At 38.4% G+C, this 23,081-nt stretch overlaps 1 protein-coding gene across 1 annotated transcript in view; it reads right to left on the bottom strand.

Annotated features, from left to right (window-relative positions):
- zfpm1 (zinc finger protein, FOG family member 1) overlaps positions 1 to 23,081 on the bottom strand; it is a 99,010-nt gene that overhangs the window by 37,562 nt on the left and 38,367 nt on the right. Inside the window, exons 2-3 of the mRNA XM_063004174.1 lie at positions 15,928 to 16,071; positions 10,914 to 11,045 (exon numbers count right to left, since the gene is read on the bottom strand). Coding sequence (XP_062860244.1) covers positions 10,914 to 11,045; positions 15,928 to 16,071 — 276 coding nt within the window. The remainder of the gene's footprint in view (positions 1 to 10,913; positions 11,046 to 15,927; positions 16,072 to 23,081) is intronic.

The following is a 23,081-nucleotide window of genomic DNA, read 5'->3' as shown; positions in this document are numbered from 1 at the left end:
TTTGGGTTTTTTTGTGTGACTGAAATTAAGGGTCATTACAGTCAAAACCAGTAAAAAAAAAAAAACTGTATGTTGTATGCTGGTCTAGTAATCAAAAGGTTGCTGGTTCAAGCCCCACCACTGCTAGGTTGCTGCTGTTGGGCCCTTGTCCATTTTATCAGCTCCACTTACCATATAGAAGCACTTTGTAGTTCTACGATTACTGACTGTAGTCCATCTGTTTCTCTGCATGCTTTGTTAACCCTCTTTCATGCTGTTCTTCAATGGTCAGGACCCCCACAGGACCACTACAGAGCAGGTATTATTTATATATTTATACAGGTATATAACAGGTATGCAGTAACACTGACATGGTGGTGGTGTGTTAGTGTGTGTTGTGCTGATATGAGTGGATAAGACACAGCAATGCTGCTGGAGATTTTTAAACACCTAACTGTCACTGCTGGACTGAGAATAGTCCACCAAGTAAAAAAATATCCAGCCAACAGCACCCCGTGGGCAGCGTCCTGTGACCACTGATGAAGGTCTAGAAGATGACCAACTCGAACAGCAGCAATAGATGAGCGATCGTCTCTGACTTTACATCTACAAGGTGGACCAACTAGGTAGGTAATAGAGTGGACATGGTATTTAAAAACTTAAAAAGATTAAGTGCTGATGTGTCTGATCACACACTAACACACCACCACCATGTCATTGTCACTGCAGTGCTGAGAATAATCCACCACCTAAATAATACCTACTCTGTAGTGGTCCTGTGGGGGTCCTGACCATTGAAGAATAGAGTAAAAGGAGGTTAAAAAAGTATGCAGAGAAACAGATGGACTACAGTAAGTAATTATAGAACTATAAAGTGCTTCTATATGGTAAGTGGAGCTGATGAAATGGACAGTGAGTGTAGAAACAAGGAGGTGGTTTTAATGTTATGGCTGATCGGTGTGTAAGCATGCATTAAGAATGCAATCACAAACATTTAATTATCTTTCATATTAAGCAATACAAGCAAACCATGTTAAACACACAAATCCACTCACAGATATTTCATCAAACTCTAAAGGCATTTCCTGTGACATATAATAAATTGTCGTTACACTTTAGTTCCAACCACTTTCATCCCACAACCAACTGCACTGCGCTACAATGCAGGTGCAGGTGGAACAGGAGCAAAAAAAACAAACCAAAAAACCTAATAAATTACACTGATAAAACATCATCTGAACAATGAGAATTAGAAATAATTAAATCATATACAAGCAATTTTTATCAATCAGATCTTCAGTTCATGTATCATGTTTTTAGCACTTTTACATATACTGCAAAACTGATCCAGTCTACACAGCCTAAACAAAAAGGAAATATTTCAGTAGGTGGACTGATCCTTCCAAAATAAAAAAAGTGATTAAACAAGTAAATGAATGAGTATTGAATATGTAATGCCCAGCAAATGCTCTATACACTGATCAACCCTGATCAGGACTTAGCAAGTAGTAAGGATAAGAAACAAATGAAGGCACCCAAGTGGACTCCCATAGGTTTGAATCTCAGCTCTGCTACCAGTCGGCATTGCCTGCAGCAGGCAAAATTGGCTAGCAAAGTCTGCTGGGTGGCAAAAGACCGGACAAAAAAATAGGCAAGGTGTTCTTCAACGCTCTGTAAGGACCCTGGTTAGTAGCCCAAGGCACATGTACAGCCTCGGACGTGATCGGGGTCTCCAGCAGAGGAAATTGGGAGAAAAAGAGAAGAAAATCCATAAATAAAATAGCACAAAAATAGAAACATATGAAAGGAACAATGTGACGGTCACATACACTCATTAACCATTTTATCATTGACAGCAATAACAGCCTGCCACAAACTGAGAGACGCCCATTGATCTTTAATAAAACAACCTAATAACATAAGAACTAGTGTAATGTTATGTACTCATGTTCTATGTCATTATAATTCTTTAGTTAGCATTTATTTATTTTATTGTTTTATTATTATTTTATTTAGCAGTATTTTAGTAATATATGTATATCTATACACATATACATACTGTATATATTTATTGTATTTATACATTGTTTAGCTAGACTGTTTTCTATCTTTTGTTTATTTGCACTATTATATTTTATAAATTGTTATTTATTGTTATATCGTCTTTAGTTTGCATTTATTTATTTTATTATTGTTTTATTATTATTTTATTTAAATGTATTTTAGTAATATATATATATATTTTTGTTTGTTTGTTTTTTGTAATTTAATTTATACATTGTTTATATAGACTGTTTTCTATCTATCTATTGTTTATTTGCACTGTTATATTTCATATATCGTTTACTACTTTTTGTAACAACATTGGCAATAATGTACCTTCAACATTCACGCATGAAGTGCCAATATGTGGCTAAAATAATACTAGAATACTGGTCAATTTAGTCAGGTCCATTTCCTCATGCTTAAAGTGAAAGTATGTACTGAGAGAGAGAGAGAGAGAGAGAGAGAGAGAGAGAGAGAGAGAGAGAGAGAGAGAGAGAGAGAGACTACGTTACAGATTGACCTGAGCTGTAAGGTGAGAGAGCAGCACTGCCAAGATTTGGGGTAACACCAAGTCACAGTTGTGTTGTGAGTGTGTGTGTGTGTGAGCCGGGCGAGTACGGACGGGGGTTAACGGTCTGATGCTGAGCCGCCTCTGTTCAAGCCCAGATAAGAGCTCCGTCTGAGCCTCTCGCACCGCCGCACAACCACAGCCACCTCTCAGGAAGAAATAAAGACAGATTGAAAAAAATGAGATGATAAACCTGACAACTAACTGAAAACCATAAAACTTCCCACGGGGCCGACATGCAACGCTGCATCTGTCATTTTAGAAACATGCCCACCCCCGCACCCACATAAAGACAAACTGAAAAAATAGAGTGTCAGATGTACTCATGTTCACTTTAACTACCATAACTAATCTCTGATCAACCACTGTAGCATTGTTCTTCTATCTACTTCCTTCTACTATAAACAAAATCAATACATATACTGTAACATTAACAATCTAAAAGTTGTGCTGAAGTGTGTTTTCACTTCTTCATTCTGGATGTACAGCTGTAATAATGCACTGGTACAGTTTCAATTCTAATAAAAGTTCTATAATAAAAACAAGGCAAAAGTTATTCAATCTTTAGGCTGGAAAACATGCTGTAACACGTATGTATCCATAAACACGTATTACGCCACTAAAAAGCATGATAGTGATATCAATAGACCTGAGCTGGCATATGGGAGATCACTTGCGATGTCATATAGATCTACACATCATAGATTAAACTGCCTCTGGCCTATGTTGGGTCTTTGAGAATGGACACATATTTGATTTAACCACCACAAAAGTCTAAAGCTCAACATATTGTGACTAAACAAGATTCTGATTCAGTTATAGATGCGGATCCAGCTGAAGCAGACAAAAGTGAGGAAGCTTCCACCACCAGTTTACCAGAAATAAACCCACTAAATCAACCATAATCAGAAAATACCAAGATTAAGATTCCCATAAGCAAAAACACAACACCTTTTGTCATTCTTGCTGTAAGTGTAATAATAACATTATAATCCGTGTTAAGGAGCTCCCAGATTTATCTTTTTTAACCACTAGGGATGTCAATGAATCAATGGTAAACTCATAATCGACAGAGAAGCCATTATTCGATTATATCTGTAGATTTAAATGTGTCATTTATTTTCAGTTTCATCAAACGCTTTATCCCGGTCAGAGTCACAACAGGTCAGGTTTCACTAGGTAGGCAGGAATTCCCCCGGACAGGGCGCTAATCTGTCACAGGGCTTCGGCCAAACACCTTCAGAAATAATGTCTGTGTACACGGATGGCTGGTCGACAGCACAGCTAAGAGTCAAACCCAGATCTCAGCGCTAGTGGGCTCAGTGCTACAGCTGCTGCTTGATTTGAACTGAGAGCAAAACTACAGTTGAGACTCATAAATGACAGAACTATTACGCATTAAAAAAACACAAACAGAAGCTGTTTTGTGTCAGTATAGAGTCTGACTGCATGTTAAACTGCATGTGGATCTGTGTAATGTTATATTTTTACGGAAATTATTTGGATTTTGCTTTAATTTTGCATCATGTTCCAGTATAAAGGTAGAATGACACTAATATGGTCAGGAAAAGCTTTAATATACCAACTGTTTTTATATTAATTATAAAGAGCATGCTTAGCTAGTGCTGGTAATTAAAAAATTAAGTAATTACATTTATAATGAAGAGTAGAAATAAGTATATAGAAATGTAATGTAGAATAGCAATGTAATGTAATGTAAACAACTGTTTGCAACAAACTGTTTAAAATCTACACATTAAAAGCTGAACTAGTTCTGGTTGCGGTGTTTACATTTATTTTACTGTCCTTCATTACTGCCCTGTTTCTTTATGTTTTTTTATCTAATAAATATACATCAATGTGATGCTACAAACATTTCCATTATCTGTCAACCATAAACTATTAATGATTGTTGAAAAAATTTGAATCCCTATTCCACATGCAAATGTTACGCCCTGAACAGAAGCCGGTAAGCTACGTTAAAATGTGCTCTTTTTTTTTTTTTGATAAAGTGATAACGATCCAACGTTTCTGAATAACACATATCCTAGCAGGTGTTAAAATTTCAGAGAGCCGCTATTATTCTGCTCATGGTCCGTAATTTCTAATAACATTAACACAGCAAAGCTTGCAGATCTTTTTAGCTTCTGCACTTGTGCTGGTAGGAATAGCATTTTTAAAGAACTGGAAGTGGGAATCACGTCAATGGGCTTTGAAATGTGAAGCAGATTTGTACTTTATTCACATGTAGCGGTGTAGAGATCTGAAGCTGAGCGATTCTATGGGAGAAACAATAGAGACAGTAGGGAGACTGAATGACGCTCTGAAGCGTTCTGCTTTCTGATTCCAGTGTTTTAGACAGTACAGATAAAGATTACACACTACTCACCCTATTGTCATCCTGAGAACAACCCAAATATGTTCATTAATACACTTGCTAGCATGCAAAAACAACATTCATCAAAAATGATGAACAAATGACTTGACTAAACAGATTAGTCTGTTTATCATTAAATGCTGTTAAAGGGAAAAATCTAAGCTAAAATAAACACAAATGATGAACAGAAATACAAATATATATACATATACACTGATCAGCCATAACATTAAAACCACCTCCTTGTTTCTACACTCACTGTCCATTTTATCAGCTCCACTTACCATCTAGAAGCACTTTGTAGTCTGTAGTCCATCTATTTCTCTACATGCTTTGTTAGCCCCCTTTCATGATATTCTTCAATGGTCAGGACCCCACAGGACCACCACAGAGTAGGTATTATTTAGGTGGTGGATCATTCTCAGCACTGTAGTGCGCTGACATGGTGGTGTGTTATACTGGTATAAGTGGATAAGACACCTCACTGTCACTGCTAAACTGAGAATAGTCCACTAACCAAAAATAACCAGCCAACAGCGCCCCATAGGCAGCGCCTTATGGACAGTGAGTGTAGAAACAAGGAGGTGGTCATAATGTTATGCCAGATCGGTGTATATTATTTGTATTATTTTATTATTAAGTCTATTACATAAAAGAGTTTTCAACCATTCGCTGCATGTCACTGTATGTGCGGTAAAACTTATAGTGGAATTATGGTGCTGTAGGTAAAACAGCAGCTTTATGTAAACGCTGATGTCACAATTGTTTAACGTAAAAAAAAAAAAAAAAACTTAATGCACTCAAATTCCATATTAGGGGACAGAAACTCTAAACTGTCTCTGCAATAAAACAGCTGGACAGTCCAGCATCACGTGACCCGACAGTTCATTTACCTTGATATTTTCCCACAAAGCATTTCTGTACTTTCATTTCTAATTACACTTACGATGTAAAGCTAATGCATATGCACTGCTTGAAATTTGCTTTCATATTCTTTTCTTAATTCTGCTCCCTCTCTACCCCTCCTCTCACTCGATCTGCACCTACCTGATATGTTTTCAATTTGCCAGAGCTCAGGACTCTTCAGAAAACTCTGCTGACTGCGAAAAACCTGGACTTTACCTCAGCACCTATCAGCCTTCCTCCAGCACGCTCGTTAATGCCAGGCAGGCCAAACAATTTATCAGCGTTTGAATGCCGTTGATATGAGCGCATAATGCTTCCATAATCCACTATAATTAAATATGATCAACATCCCACCACCCTGCATAAACGCAAATAATTATTATTATCATGTTTTATTTGGTCATTTGAATATCTGGTGTGGAAATGTGAGAAAATGTGTGCGTCTGCATGAAGTGCCATCGCGCCAAGGCAAAAAATACTGGCTAATTTAGTCAGGTCCATTTCCCCAAGCTTAAACTGAAAGTATGTATAAAGAGAAAAAGATAGAGAGAGAGAGAGTGCAGGAATAAAACTGACAGCTAGGAGGGATTACCGCGGTGTCCATTTGCATATCTAGAATTTTAAACACAGAGGAAAATATCAAACCCTCCAGCCAGCAAGGTCATTCTAAAGATAATTTTTTTCTTCATAATTTATTTTGCATATCATGCAGGACACATTATAGATTAAAAACGCCGCTCCGCCCTATCAACCCGTTTCTTACGCCTGCGTCTGGTCACCAAATATCATTCCATTAAACGCAACCACACCCTAATAAGTGTTATTTCAATAAAGATACAGCACTCATTATTCAAACACGTACATCAACAGAATTACTTGTTAAGAAGTTTAATCGATTTAACTTAATTAATACTTTATAGTTGATGAGAATGAAAAATGTACAAGACTAGTGATTTGCCTGAATTTTACTATGCCAACAGGGATTTTCCTTATAGATAAAATGGGCAGTGGTAGCTTAGTGGTTAAGGTACTGAACTAGTGATCAGAAAATCAGAAGGCCAAACTGCCACTGTTGGGCTCCTGTAAGCTGCCTAAGTAAGAAAATAAATAAAATATAAATACACCCAGGGCGGCACAGAGGCTCGGTGGGTAGCACCGTTGCCTCACAGCAAGAAGGTCCTGGGTTCGATCCCCAGGCGGGGCGGTCCGGGTTCTTTCTGTGCAGAGTTTGCATGTTCTCCCCGTGTCCACGTGGGTTTCCTCTGGGAGCTCCGGTTTTCTCCCACAGTCCAAAAACATGCAGTCAGGTTCATTGGAGACACTGAATTGCCCTATAGGTTAATGGATGTGTGTGTATGTGTGTCTGCCGTGCGATGGACTGGTGCCCCGTCCAGGGTGTTACTGTGTGCCTTGCACCCATTGAAAAGCACCAGCACCCCTCCTTAAGTAAATACACCCCCCTAAAGAAAAAACAACTTATTAATTGTCTGTTTTACCACCGCTTTATCCTATTCAGGGTCGGGGTGGGTCTGATTCACCGGGTGAAAGGTAGGAAACACCCTGGACAGGTCGCTGGTCCATCACTGAGCAAACAGACAGACACACACACAGACACACACCCATTCACCTGTAGGGCAATTGTGTCTCCAATTAACCTGACTGCATGTTTTTGGACTATGGGTGTAAACCAGATCTCCCAGAGGAAACCCACACAGACACAAGGAGAACATGCAAACTCCACACAGAAAGGACCTGGACCGCTCCACCTGGGAGTCGAACCCAGGACCTTCTTGCAGGGTTAAGACCACACTACCCATCGAGCCACCGTGCCGCCCTAGGTTTCAGAATTGTTAATGAATATTAATCAATTCTAGTATTTTAGTATTTACTTATTATTTAGAAATAACTGACTTTCATGAATAGATTATATTTTACAGTTAGAAAACACATGTTTAATGAGGATGAGGATTTAGGCAATATTTACAGAATTATTATGGATATTCATTATATCATTAATATCCATAATTTTAACAATCTGTTATTGTAAAAAGTAAACAGATAACATGTATTTGTAATAGATTTTTTAACACTGGAGTAAAAATGCAGCATACATAAAAAAAAAACCCTAATAAAATCCATCATGACTGGGAACATTATATTCTTTAGAATCGTGTGTAGGGAGCATAGTGGTTTTGATCAACAATTGAACAGAGACATAACGATCTTGATTATCAGCTCTGTGGAAAAAGAATAAAACCAAGGACAAACACCTGCCTGTAACGGACAGAACCACCAGAGGACACCAGGGAGGGGTGATAAAGGGTGGGAGCTCTTAAAATATGAAGGAAAGTGAAATGAGGCTTATGAGAGCAGAAATATAAATGGATTTGTGCAGCAAATCCAGTAAAGTTGAACTGGAAATGGCTGGAATTGTTGAATAATGTAGAAGTACAGTAGAGCAGCGTTGGCACTAGTGCTTCCCTTTTGTGACTTTAGTTTTACGGTCAAGCAAACAGCAATTATTTGAGGAATTACATGATCCGAGAGTGCCACGTCTTACTCCTTACCAGAAATTGTTAAAAATGGCAAAAGAAGGTGTGTTAAAACAACTCAGTAGATGTCAGATGTGAAACAAACCAGTCAAAATGCTAAGTAAACCAACACTGCTGTTTAAATTTAGAGCTGCTAAATACAGAGTCACGCCACATGTGAACATAAGCACAAAAGTGTGAATATTCGCCTGACATACACTCCCTCCGAAGTGTGCGCAGTCCACCAATCCCTTCTTATTCTCCCGGATTTGCATGTGAGGTTGGATTCGCGTATGGACAGCAACGCCCCAATCTCTGCGCTCCTCCACTTTCTATACAGCCACACACAGCGTTGACAACCCCACCCTTTAGTCCGTTTTTCCCACCCAGCAGACTGGAAGCCAATTGTGCCTGCTAGAGGGCACCCAGCCGACCGGTATCAGAGCCGAGAGGTAACCAGGTGTTTAACCAGTGCCACCACTGGCATTTAAGAAAGTAGAAGGAGTGCACAGTAGAAAAGATGTCTGCACAAGGAGAGATGGGAGGGGTGTTAGCAGTGATGGAGAGAGTGGTGTTGGAGGTTTTGGGGAAGGATGGGGGGAGGGGGGTTGTAACGATAAGAGAAAAATTCAGACCGGTCAAAGTTTCCCTTTTGCCAATCGTGCTCCTGATAAAGGCAGCTTCTGCTCCAGTACTGATAGAAGGGCTATCTCTCTCCCTCAACCCTCTCTCTACTTCTTTCTCTCTCTTCCTTCCCCCCTTTTCTCAGCAGTTACTTTGAAAGGAAGAAAAATACCTATCACGCTCTCGTCATCAGCACCACCATCAAGCAGCGACCACATAGCAATTAATATCATTCCAATTACTGTGAAAAGAACAAGCTGCAACACTGTGATAATAAACACCTCCTCAGCACCAAGAAACGAGAAACACGTATAGAAGCTCTGAGAATTTTTTTTTTAAAAGTAACATATTTATGACTGAACGTTTCAAAAACTTGGACACAGGAATCTTGAAACCAACAGTCCAGTTCTATCTAAATCACATAGTATGAGCAAAATATGTGTTTGGCAAATTGTTTTTTTTTTTTACAAATAAAATAATAATAATAATAAATGAATAATAATAAATAATAAAATAATAATAATAAAAAACTATTAATAATAAATAATAATAAAAAACTAATAAATAATAATAATAATAACAATAATAATAACAATAAAATAATAATAAATAATAAAATAATAGTAATAATAATAAACAACTAATAAATAATAATAATAACAATAAAATATTAATAAATAATAATAACATTAATAACAATAAAATAATAATAATGATAATGATAACGATAATAATAATAATAATTTAAAAAATGAATAATAAAAGTATAATTTGACTTAACATTTCAAAAACTTGGACACATAGTAATCTTGAAACCAACAGTCCAGTGGTATCTAAATCACATGGTATGGGGTATGAGCAAAATATGTGTTTGGCAAAAAAAAAAATTCCAAATAAAATAATAATAATAAATAATAATAAAATTATAATAATAATAAACTAATAATAAATAATAATAACAACAACAATAATAAAAAGTAATAATAATAAATAATATAATAATAATAATACTAAAATAATAATTATAATAATAATAATAATAAATAATAATAACAAAAAAAGTAATAATAATAATAATAATTTAAAAAATGAATAATAAAAGTATATTTTGATTTAACATTTTCAAAACTTGGACACATAGTAATGTTGTAACCAATAATAATTAAAAAAAAATAATAATAAAAGTATATTTTTAATGCTGCAGTAAACCACACTGACTCCCTAGAGCTGGGATCGAAGGTTTCAATCCCCAGTGGTGCTATCGACCGGTCAGGTGTTTACATACAGACAAGCTTATGTGTTTCAGCTACAATAATTGCTAACAGGTGTATAAAATTGAAATTGTGTTTTGTGCTCTGGGTGCCATGGCATCCCAAGTAGTGCTATAGGCCAGTCAAGACATCTACACACAGACATGATTGGCTATTTCTGAGAGTTGGATTGGCATCCTGTCATCCGGGGGTGTTATTATTACGCCATGTGATTCAGAGTAAGCTGGACCCACCGCTGCACTGACCAGGATCAATTGTTTGTAAAACATGAAAATGATCATGATCATGATCATGACGATGACGAAATTGTGCATTCAATGTTGTGGCAACAAAAAGTGTTTAGCCCAACAGTACCACAATAACCCCGGGAATCCTAGAGAGCACAGCCTTGTTATGTTTTAAAATCTGTGAATTGCTGGCTTCAATGGGTTAAAGAAAGCATGTGCTATACCACACACTTATACTGTTCATTACTAAAGAATGACTTTATGATTTCCTGTATAACTAACTAGGCTGGACAATACAGGAGACCGCAGACTGTACATTGTGACTCATTTATCATGTGTCAATAAAACTGAGACGGGAATAAATAAACCGGCGTCATTACTGACCTGGTCCGTTCCAGATTGGCTCCATTTCCTCTTTCTTTTCTATCTGCGTTTCTTCCTCTATGTCAGGTTTCCAGCCTTTCTCATCTTCCTCGGCGACATCGGGCGTGCCTGGAGACTCATGTGTTCGAGGCTCTGTTGAAATTATAAATATAATCAACCAATCAACCAATGAGTACAGGGTTTAAACAACAACAGACTTGATCTTAACACAGGACATTAATCCTGATCTTCTGTTTACACTTCTATGCTATTTTTATTAACTGACCTGCATGATCAAATGACCAAATTTTAATTCAAATGACAAACTCTGTCTACACAATGAACATTTTGTGTTGCATCTTTGCAACACTGTTGTATGTGAAACGTACATAGAAAATCCCAATTTTTAGGTTTGGGCTCGTAAACAAAAGGTATTTACTATATAAACAATACTTTATGAAAGCATTGATTGCTAGCTACTGCATTTGCTATGCATTTTAAGAGGGTGTGTGTATAGCCACAGTTCTACTTCCGCAAACCTACAGCAGCTGCTCCAGTCTAACGATCAAAGCCAGTTGAAAGAAAAGCGCTCGTACACCAGTAACCAGACACCTCAGCACAACGCAGTTTCTTTTGATTCAGCAAGAACATTCCAGAATAAAGAGCTCCGTATGGCCAGTGCGCCACCCTTTCATTAAAGTGAATCCTTGTCATCAGTATGAGACCCGCGATTCTTATCTCTCAGTTCCTGATGGAGGTGATTAATGATTCCCTGTGATCCAAATGATTACCCGACTGATAGGGTTCCCTCCTTTGTGATTCGTGTCTGCCTCAAACACCGCACAGCCGCTCTACCAACATTAAGAACTGATACTTTCAGAGACAGAACTGACCTAGCTTCCTTTCTATCCCTATATTTCTTCCCCAAGCCCCCGACCTTATCACCCTACCCGAAATCGGCTTAACCGCACGTACAAAGGCCGCGTTTACCCTCGCATTCCCACGCTGATAAACCAGCGATAGCTGCAGATCGATACCAGCCGTAAACGTCAGTCTGCGAGACTTCTATTATTAATGTAATAGAACAGAGATAACATCTGCATTGTCAAATAAATATCTCAGCCGTACGTTCTCCCGGAAATCAGGTTCGCTTAGACCTGCCATTAAACACGCACGCACGCACGCACGCACACTTAGCAAGCATGCTGGCCTGGTCCAGCGCACGGCGCCCTTACGTAGCACCTTCTGACAGACCATACAGCCCCATTATTTCCAGCTATTAAATAACATGAATGACACGTTGATTTGATATAGTGTATACTGCATACTATACTCAGTGTATACTGCATACTACTTTCAGTATGTACTTCATACTGCATTTTACACTCAGTATATACTGTAAACTGCATACTATACTCGGTATATACTACATACTATATACTACACTCAGTATGTACGTCATACTGCACTCAGTATGTACTTCATACTGCACTCAGTATGTACTGCATACTGCATTTTACACTCAGTATATACTGTATACTGCATACTATACTCAATATATACGGCATACTATACTCAGTATGTACTTCATACTGCACTCAGTATGTACTGCATACTGCATTTTACACTCAGTATATACTGTATACTGCATACTATACTCAGGATGTACTTCATACTACACTCAGTATGTACTTCATACTGCATTTTACACTCAGTATATACTGTATACTGCATACTATACTCAGGATGTACTTCATACTGCACTCAGTATGTACTGCATACTGCATTTTATACTCAGTATATACTGTATACTGCATACTATACTCAGTATATACTGCATACTACACTCAGTATGTACTGCATACTGCATTTTATACTCAGTATATACTGTATACTGCATACTATACTCAGTATATACTGCATACTACACTCAGTATGTACTTCATACTGCACTGCTTAGCAAGCGCACTCGGCCTGGTCCCGCGCACGGCGCCCTTACGCAGCACCTTCTGACAGACCATACGGCCCCATTATTTCCAGCTATAAATCAACATGAATGACACGTTGATTTTATCCCGCAGTGCTCAGCTGGGCTAGTAAAGCCGGAGCCACAGTTATTGCATTTAATATTATCAATATTATCTGTCAAATCATCGGAGCAGAGACGACAGGTATCGGGAAACGGGAGGCCTTTTTCTGGCACCAGGCCTGCTCTTCAACCTGTGCTGTTCCCTAAACACACACAAAGCATACACAGAACACACACAGCCAAACAACACACTTTCATCTGATAAGAGTAACTTCCTCTGTTACACCTGGAGGGCAAAGTCACACGGTTCACTTCAGTATGACTTAATTCTGACTGTTTTTAAATAAATCTGCTTTTTTTAGGTACAATCAAAGCACTGCAGATACAAACTGTAGTTTTCAGACAGGGTCAAGCTGTTCTCACACAAGTTGAGGGACTTGGATGTTCGAACAGACAGAGGAAGTTTGTTTCACTACTTGGGTGCAAGAACAGAGAAGAAAGAGCCTTCCATGTTTTCCCCGAGTTCTGAGTGGAGGATTAAGACAAGCGAGACTTGCATGGTACAGAGCGGGGTGTGATGAGTTCTCAGGGCTTGGGGCTGGTCCATTTTTGGCAGCTGGAGAGGTCTCTGTGGCAATGTACATAATTGTCATAAATGAGATGCTGCTGGAACAAAATTGACAAATTGGCCATTAAGTCATACTACACTCAGTATGTACTGCATACTGCATTTTACACTCAGTATATAATGTATACTGCATAGTATACTCAGTGTATACTGCATTTACTATATAAACAATACTTTTCAAGAGCATTGATTGCTACTGCATTTGCTATGCATGCAGGGTGTATGTATAGCCACAGTTCTACTTCATACTACACTCAGTATGTACTTCATATGTACTGCATTTTACATTCAGTATATAATGTATGGTATATAATGACCATGAACTTGTCATCTTTTCTGTATCTAGATGTGTATATGTTTATTTTGTAAATACATGTGTATATATATGTCTGTGTGTACATACATGTACCGTCAAGGAGATGCTCAAAAAATTTCGTTGTGCACTGTGCAATGACAATAAAGGCATTCTATTCTATTCTATTCTATTCTATTATGATTATTGTTATCCTCTTTACATTTGCTTCTTGTAAACAATAAAACCACCAGAGAAATTTCAATCAAATCAACTTTCGTGGTCGTATCTCCTCGGCCTTGATGCTGTCCTATTGTCACATTAGCCATGCTCTGTTAATGGATGTAATACAGGTGGATGGTGGGGGCTGTGCAGCACTATGTATCCTGTGACTGGTTGAATGTTTTTCTGTGCCAGTTATCAAGTGGTTATCGCCTATGTCATTCTCTTCCAGATGGTGGATAAGACAGCTGGCCTTTATTAGCCAGCGCTGGCCTGATAAAGACCTGGTATTGATCGCAGGTTGAAAGAGCAGGTTCGTCAAACACGGCTGATTTACAGAAGTCTGATAATAACAGCACCGGGCAACCGAGGAGCTCAGAGAGAGAGGGAGGGAGAGTGAGAGTGAGAGATGCAGAATATGGTGACGTGGCTCCTTTCTTCGTGCAGTTATAGAGCACAAAGATAAGGATGAAACACGAAGACACTCGCAACACAAATACACAGAAGTAACATTTTAAGTCTCCTTCAGGCACAATCAATCATATTATGGTAATGTATGAGGTTCGGTCATGGTGACTACATTATTCATACGTTTTATTAAAAAGAACAGACACGTGCCCTCACACATACAAGGATAATCTCTAATCTGGAGCTGATTAGCACCTGACAAAGTTTCCAAGCGTTTATCAGAAGCAGCCAACGAACAGACTCTTATCACCATGGCACAAAATTTCACAAGAACAAGAATTTTCCAGATTAAAAAAGATAAAACACGTATCTAAAATAATAGTCTGAATAAAAACCAGAAAACCTAGAGAATGAGAAGAGGATGGAAACAGTTCAGATACACAAAATGTGCTTCGATGTGGTTACAACATACATCTGAGATCAAAATACTAAATACACTTATATAAAAAAATGTATGTAATTGTGGGACTTTTAATATGTAATTAATAATATTCAATATATTGAGTATTTACTGAGTATATACTGCTTATTGCATACTGTACTCAATACATACTGCATACTACTCTCAGTATGTACTTCATACTGCATACTACACTCAGTACATACTGTATACTGCATACTACACTCAGTTTATACTTTATACTGCATACTACACTTAGTACATACTGCATACTGCATACTGTACTCAGTACATACTGATAAATGCATACTACACTCAGTACATACTGTATACTGCATACAACATATGTATTTTTTGGTCATACCTCACAAAGTTATGAATGAAAAGTCTTTTTGTGGACAGTGTAAGTTTTACTAATTAAAAGAAATAATATGACCAAAAATATATATGTTGTATGCAGTATACAGTGTGCACTGAGTGTAGTATGCAGTATGCAGTATGTATTGAGTACAGTATGTAAATACTCAATATATACTGCGTATTGCATACTACACTCATGTGGTACATCGTGGTACATTGAAACCTGACGTCAGTTGGTTCTGGGAGTGGCGTTGAGTTTAAAAGACGTTGAGTTTCAAGGTATTTTTTCCAATAAGGATGTATGGGAAACCTGTTAAAGCGTCCCATGGTCCTGTGGAACTGCACATATTTTAGGCTAATGTAAAATAATGAGGTTGTTTTTGACACTTATACCCTGAAAATAACACAAATATAATATAGAAACACTGAAATACAATTGAAAAACAGTTACATACATTAAAACCGGCACTTTACCTTTACTTGTTTCCTTATTTTTCATAAGTGGAGTGATCTTGGAATACCGTTGTACTGCATACTACACTCAGTATGAACTGCACACTGCATACTACACTTAGTATATACTGCATATTGGTTTTATTGCACTTAAAAACCATTACACACAAAATCTGCTTTTACCTTCATTATAAAGAGGTGCAAAGGAGGGACTGGACCCATCGCAGTCGGCCGAGTCCTCTTGATCCGAAGCCCCAGCGTCCTCTCCAGACAGACTGACGTCATCAGATGGGATGTCCTCGCCAGCATCGAGCTCTCCGATAGAGCCTGGAGAGAAAGAGAGAGTTTGTGTAACTATATGATGGAATATTTAGGTTATTATTCATTATTATTACAATGTACACCAACATCTGGAATTTTGATGAGTTCTTTCTGTGTAGAGTTTGCATGTTCTCTGTGTCTGAGTGGGTTTTCTTGTGGGTGCTCTGGTTTCCTTCCACAAATCCAGAGACATGCAGTCAGGCCAGTTGGATCTACTATAAATTGCCCTAAGTTTGTGTGTGTGTGTGCCCTGTGATGGACTGGCAACCTGTCCAGAGTGTTTCCTACCTTTCAGCCAATAAATCAGACCCACTGAGACCCTGACCAGAATAAACTGGTAGTAAAACAGACAATTTAAGGATAGAAAAATATATATATTTTAAATATCAACAGCTTTGTCATGGTCATGGTCTTGGTGGTTTTAGTTCCAATGGAAAACACTGAACACAAGGCAGGAACACCCCGTACAAGGTGCCAGTCCATCACAGGACTTTGATAATCCCCCCTCAGGCATAGCCAATGTCTGAAAGCACTGCTGACATCCAGGTTCAAATCTCAGTGGTGCTATCAGTCGGCCGGGCGTCTACACTGACATGACTGAATATTTCTTGGAGGGAACTATGTCTGGCAGTCTATTGTAATGTCAGCATTTTGGCGCACACCCTCCGAGTGTGTGTGGTGGCTTAATATACACTGATCAAGCAGTTCTTAGGTTTGTGGTGTCAATCTGGAACGTGTAACTGGATTTCATGGCTTTTGGGCCAATTCCCAGCAGCACAAATTTAAACCGTTTTGATGTTTAGTGTGCCCCCCTGCCTTGTAGATTCCACCACAACCCTGATCAAAACAAAGCGGTTGGTAAAAATAATGAAAGAAATGTAAATATCTTTACACTGGGCAGTCCCAGTAAACTGACAATCTTCTAGTTTGTTTTATAAAGAAACAGCAGCTAAGAGGAACATCTGCCGTTCGAGTGCATTACTCCCAGGCGGGTACGCTGACAGTCTGCATGTTAATTTATCCCTCAGCCATGACTATTATTTCAATGAGGATTAAGATCTAAAAGACTGCGGAATCTGGTAAGCATTAACCAGTCTATAAATATTAAACCCCTATAAAGAATAAAGACCATGACGCATTATTCCTACAATAAAACAATACAAAACCCTGGAGTTTTGTGTGTGTGTGTATGTACGTGTGTGTGTGTTTTTTTTTATATCTACATTTTAACAGTGTAACGTAGAAGAAGAGGATTGTTCAGAGCTAAAGCCGTGACTGCAGGCGTGTATGTTTACACCCCTCAAACAAAGGGGTCTATAATCTATACAAAGCACCCAACAATACCCATGAATAAAGAGCCTGGTAGAAAAAGGCAAAGGCAATTTTTCTAATTCCGTTAATTTCACTTCCAAAGCAATTAAACCTCGACGGAGATAATGCTTCCAAACAATCGCTTCCTGACAAAGTGTTTCTGTCTTTGTAAATGAAACATCTTTAGGCTAATTTCAACTTCCACGCCTGCGTGGTTCACTGTAATTTCAGATAAAACGAACACAGTCAGATTCGGACCTTAATAATGAAAAAAGAAAGAGAAAAAGATCGATCGGGTACGCAAAATTTTTAGAACGTCTGCCGAGCCTTGGTCAATCTAATTTTCTATATCTGCGAAGACATTTTCATACAATTAATTTTCCTTTAATCATAATTGTACAAAAGGACTTTTCTGTTTAAAACTAATTATATTTCATGTTGAAATGCAAGTTTGAATCATGATTTTCTCTCGTCATTACCGTTCCAGTTAAATCGCTCCATGACTACGTTCAGACATCAAATGGGGCAGAAAAACTTTCTGCTCTCCTGCTTTTCTTCCTTTCATGTGCAGAATAAATTCATATCTCCTCCAGCAAGCCGGAGGAAAGGATATTACTGCCTGCATTCACCCCCGACTGTCATTTGTTTGTGGTCAATTAAAGCTAAGGAGAATCGGTCTGAGGGACAAAACGTGATATTCAGTCATCTCAACACAATTCCACCAGGGGCATTCATGTGCTCTTATCTTCTTAGGAAAGATGACACTAATTCCTTTTCTAACATCCATATGCACCACTGGTTACCGGAAGTGATAAATAATGAATTGTTTTTTAATGAAGAAAAAATTCATTTTGCCAGTGATGTGAAATGATTCAGTCATGTGAATGATCAATATGCTTTCTGTACCTCGGAAAGAAAAGTTTAGGAGCAGTTGTAGCTCAGCAGTGGCAGTAGTAATGACAAGGTTGCTGGTTCAAGCCCCACTACTGCCAAATTACCACTGTTAAGGCCCTTAACTCTCAATTGCTCAAACTGTATTTAGTCACAATGCCACAAATGTAAAAGAGAGACACTCCAACCATGTATATTTAACATTTTTTGCAACATACTGACCTACGTGCAACTAGCACTTCCAGTATTAGAGATATTAAAGATTAAACGATTAACTGATGACTTTTTATTGTTTAAAACTGTCATATGTTCATGAGGATCTATTTTTTTTTCTTTTAATTACCCAAAAACAAATTCAAATGCACCTCTGGGTGTCTTGTCACAGAGTTCTGTCGCCCTGTATTGTTCTGCATTCCTATTCAATTACAATTTGGAGAAAAACCTTTACTTTTATTATTCTTATTAGCTCCCTGAGTGAAATCTCAAACGGTTGTACACAACACCTAATAACCCTTGACAATCACTTGTTGGTGCTTGAAATATACAATAACTGGCTTCTGGTGGGTGCTGCACATCTAGATAGATCCTGGCTGACCTGGGTTTAGACCTCATCACTGGTCAGTGTGTGTGTGAGTTCATCCCATGATCATACACCAGTTTCTCCCACCTCCCAAAAATGTGCAAAAAGAGATATTGGTTATCATATTGTCCCCGAGTATAAATGAATGGGTAACCAGATGACTGTGTTGCCCTGAAATGTCTTAATTCCGGGATCAATCTGCTACTCATCCATAATGACATCATACGATGTGTTTGTGTGTATGTCTGCCCTGCGATTGACTGGCACCCTATCCAGGGTGTTTGTGTGCCTTGCCTCCATAGAGAGCTGGTATTGGCTCCCCCCCCCCCATGACCCTGATTAGGATAAGCAGTTTAGAAAGTAAGTAAGTGAGAGTAATAATGGGTTTTGTTACACATATTCACACTTAAATACACACACACACAAAGGACTTTCGAGTTCTGGCTGCCACTTGAACAGACAGAACAAAGTGGCTGAGCTGATGAAGGTAGAGAAGATATTGCTTTATTAACTGGTCTTGTCCACATCAAACACGTGCTTAGCAGCGGTGATTAAATACAGAGACAAAACATCAAACCTAATACTGATTAAACACACGTGCACTCTCACACTAATCACCACATTACAAAAAAGCCCATGAGGAGAAGGCTTCACGAGTATCTAATAATCAGTAAAAAGGTGGGCTGTAAGTGTGTGTGAGCCTTATCTATAAAATGGATGTGCAATTTAGTCATTTTCACTTAAATATTCAACTGTTAAAAAGAGTGAGTACTTCAGTATAGCTAATGCTTTAACTATTATCTATGCTAACATCTTTTAGCACTGTGGTAAATAAGCATGTTATAATTATTTTTCGACTATTTTTTCTACAAAATACTATTTATAAAGATCTAAATATAATCAGTAAAAAGGTTGGCTGTAAGTGTGTGACATGTAGAAAACTGAAGTGCAATTTGGTCATTTTACTTGAATATTCAATTGTAAAAAAGAGTAAGTACTTCAGTATGGCTAATGTTTTAGCTATTAGCTATGATAACATCTTTTAGCACTGTGGTAAATAAGCATGTTATAATAATTTTTCGTTCATATTTTCTACAAAATACTATATATATATATATATATATATATATATATATATATATAGGTCTGAACATAATCAGTAGAAAGGTGGGCAGTAAAATTGATGTGCAATTTGTTTATTTTCATTGCTAACATTGTTTAGTAATATATTACAAATATTCTACTAGTTCTCAGAGAATAAAAGGGGTTAAATGACTCCCTGCTTTACTAATGAATGACAGACATTAATCTTTTTAGTTTTCAGTTTATATATAGTAGAAAATGAATATTAATCATTATGTGCATATCATGCAATTAGTATTGCAGCTAAATGTAAGAAAAGTGCATAGAAAGCAATGAAGCAATTTAATATAGATGTTTAAGCTAAATTCCAATGAATTCCATGTAATTATTGTGTTGTTTGCTTTTAAACATAGTAGAACCTTAAGTAACAATCTGTAGTCAACCTTGGGGTGGGGACACAACATGAGGCCACAGAGGGCAAATTGGGTCACAGTAAATGTTTTATGTTTACTATAGGGGTCTAGTTACACCAATTAAATTTAGAGATATTTGTTTTCCGGCACAATAATAAAAATATATATTATTGCAGTAAATCCCAGGTTTGCCACACTGCATCCTTCATACCGAAGGCAATCCATATACACAATTTATTTTAAGATCTGATTTTTGTTTTCTTTAGATGCACTCCGATCCAAACATGTGTCGTTTCAGGGAAAGAGGTGAGAACATGCCGAACTGATTGCTGAGATGGAGTAATGGCTGGCAACGAGACATGTCAGCAGAGCCAGTGGAGCAGCAGATAAGTCGCGAGCCTCAGGGCCGGAGAACTTGGACAGAAACTGAAAGAACTAGAACACATACAGATACAGTCGTGCTAATGCTGGCAGTGTTAACGATGACTGCTTGATGAATATGACGATAATGCAAATGAATGAAGCATTTTGTCAGACTTGATTTAAACCTCTCTTGTATGTTTTACAGTTGCCTTCAAATAAAGGAGGAGGGGTGCATCTGCCTCATTGGGCAGCATTTTAACCTTGTTATGTACAGAACACTATTTTACTTACAATCATGACTGAATACAGTTTGAGCAATTGAGGGTTAAGGACCTTGCTCAGGGGCCCAACAGTTGTGGTAAGGCTTGAACCGGCAACCTTAACATTACTAGTCCAGTATCAGATTTAAAGAAATAAGTGGGTATATGGTGAATTTGCCAATGGTGCCGGGTGCATTCCGACTTCATGCCCAAGGTTGTGCCCACAATTACTGAAGATGAATAAATGAATAAACAAATGACAGAACTTCCGTAAGTCACATCACTTGTAAGCAGGATGATAATTTTGCTGATGATTTTATGTGATTATATAAAAGGGAAATGTGTGCAGGGCATAAGGATACTTCAAACAGGTCCATCTGATTTGAACTGTGGGTTTGACTGCAGAACGTCAAACATCAAAGAGCCTAAAACCCAAGATACCACAAAAGTACCCTTATTCGTGGTCATTTCCAAGACCTTGCATTTCTTGGCAGGTCTTTTCTGTAAACGCTCCTGTCTTTCTGCTCCATCTACCTTCTTTACTCTCTCTCTCACCGTGTCTCACCCTCCCACTCACTCTATCTTTGACTGGGAGCGTCATTCTGTGTGGATAGCTGCGAGCCGTTCACGGTTATCGGCTCCTGCAGACTCTCTCCGCCGGTCTGATCTGTCTCCTCTTCATTAAGCAAATACGCCAACGTGGAAATGAAAACATAATAGCTATTTGATTTCCAGCGAGATATTTTGCATATTGGTTCGGCGCTGATAGCGGAATTTCATCAAGTCGAGGTTTTTTTTTTTTTCATGCTTTAAAAACGACGTGGCTGAGCTGGGCGGCAGCCGCAGAATATCTTTACGTCGCTGGGAAGGAAGAAAAAAAAAAAAAAAGCAGTTCCTCAGTAAGACTACTTAACCGATTAAATATCCCACTTATCCGTTTTTTAATTTTTGATAACAGGAAGTTACATTTAAAAGAATTCTTAATGCTTTAAATTCACTCTGCTAATTAGAAATAGAAAAGGAAAAAATAAAGTTCCTTAATAAGCACTAGCCATCTCACTGATAACGCTCCAGCCAGGAGAGACGATGGCATCATGGGACAGCAGACAGATGAAACGCAGTAGAAAGAAATCCTAAAACCAGAGATAAAATATTCACTTGTAGGGAAGAAATCTGATTCCCTCCCAAACTGGAAATTGTTCTTTGTGTCCACGGAGGGCAGGTGAGATCGTAAGCAGTGATATCGCGCAGCTACAAGTTGGCCGGGACCGCCGCTAAGATGTATTGTCCTGTGTGGGGGCATTTCTCACAGCGCCGAGAGAGAAAAACTAGCTCGGTGAACACAGATCAACGGAGCCCCTCACGGCAATCTATCAGATCATGAGAACTCTGCCTGGTGAAACTTGTCTGAAAAATGGGTTCTCATTTTAAAAGTACCCTGTTAGGATGCTTGTATACAAGTTTACTGATATAATCATTCTGAGGCACAACGATTCTTTCTAGAAAAAAAATCCATGCATGAAACACTGGTGATACTCTGCCCTCAGGTCTATTTGGGCTCTTCAATAGTGGAGTTTAGCTGGTTTATAAGAACTTTTAGCGCATCCAATTGCGTCGCGCTTCCTCTCCACTAATGCCGGCCCCGGGTCTGAGTGAGGAGAGCAAAGCTAACCCACGCCCCCTCCGACAAGCGGGCAGCAGCCGTATGCATTTTGTCACCTACACCAGCGTTTCCCAACCTTTTTTGCACCACAGACCGGTTTCATATAAGATTTAATTTCACAGACCAGAATTTTCTATTTTTCCCACTTTTTTCCTCCAATATTTCTCCCCTAATCTAGTCATGTCCAATTACCCTGAATGCATCCTCTATACTGCATCCCCTTCACCGCTGATTGAGGACGCCTCTCAACTGACATACGCCCCCTCTGGCACATACAGTCAGTACAGACTGCATTTTTCACCTGCACGAGTCGAGTTCATACACTTGACGGGCACTGTGTATGGAGGGCCACACCCTCATCAGCATTATTCCTCAGCCCTGTGCAGGCGTCATCAGTCAGCCAGCAGGGGCCGCAGTTGCACCAGTTATGGGGACCTATGATCCGACTTTCT

Source organism: Trichomycterus rosablanca, chromosome 11 (assembly GCF_030014385.1).
Source record: "Trichomycterus rosablanca isolate fTriRos1 chromosome 11, fTriRos1.hap1, whole genome shotgun sequence".
In the NCBI taxonomy this organism is placed as follows: Eukaryota; Metazoa; Chordata; class Actinopteri; order Siluriformes; family Trichomycteridae; genus Trichomycterus; species Trichomycterus rosablanca.
This window is presented reverse-complemented; position numbering and strand designations above follow the sequence as displayed.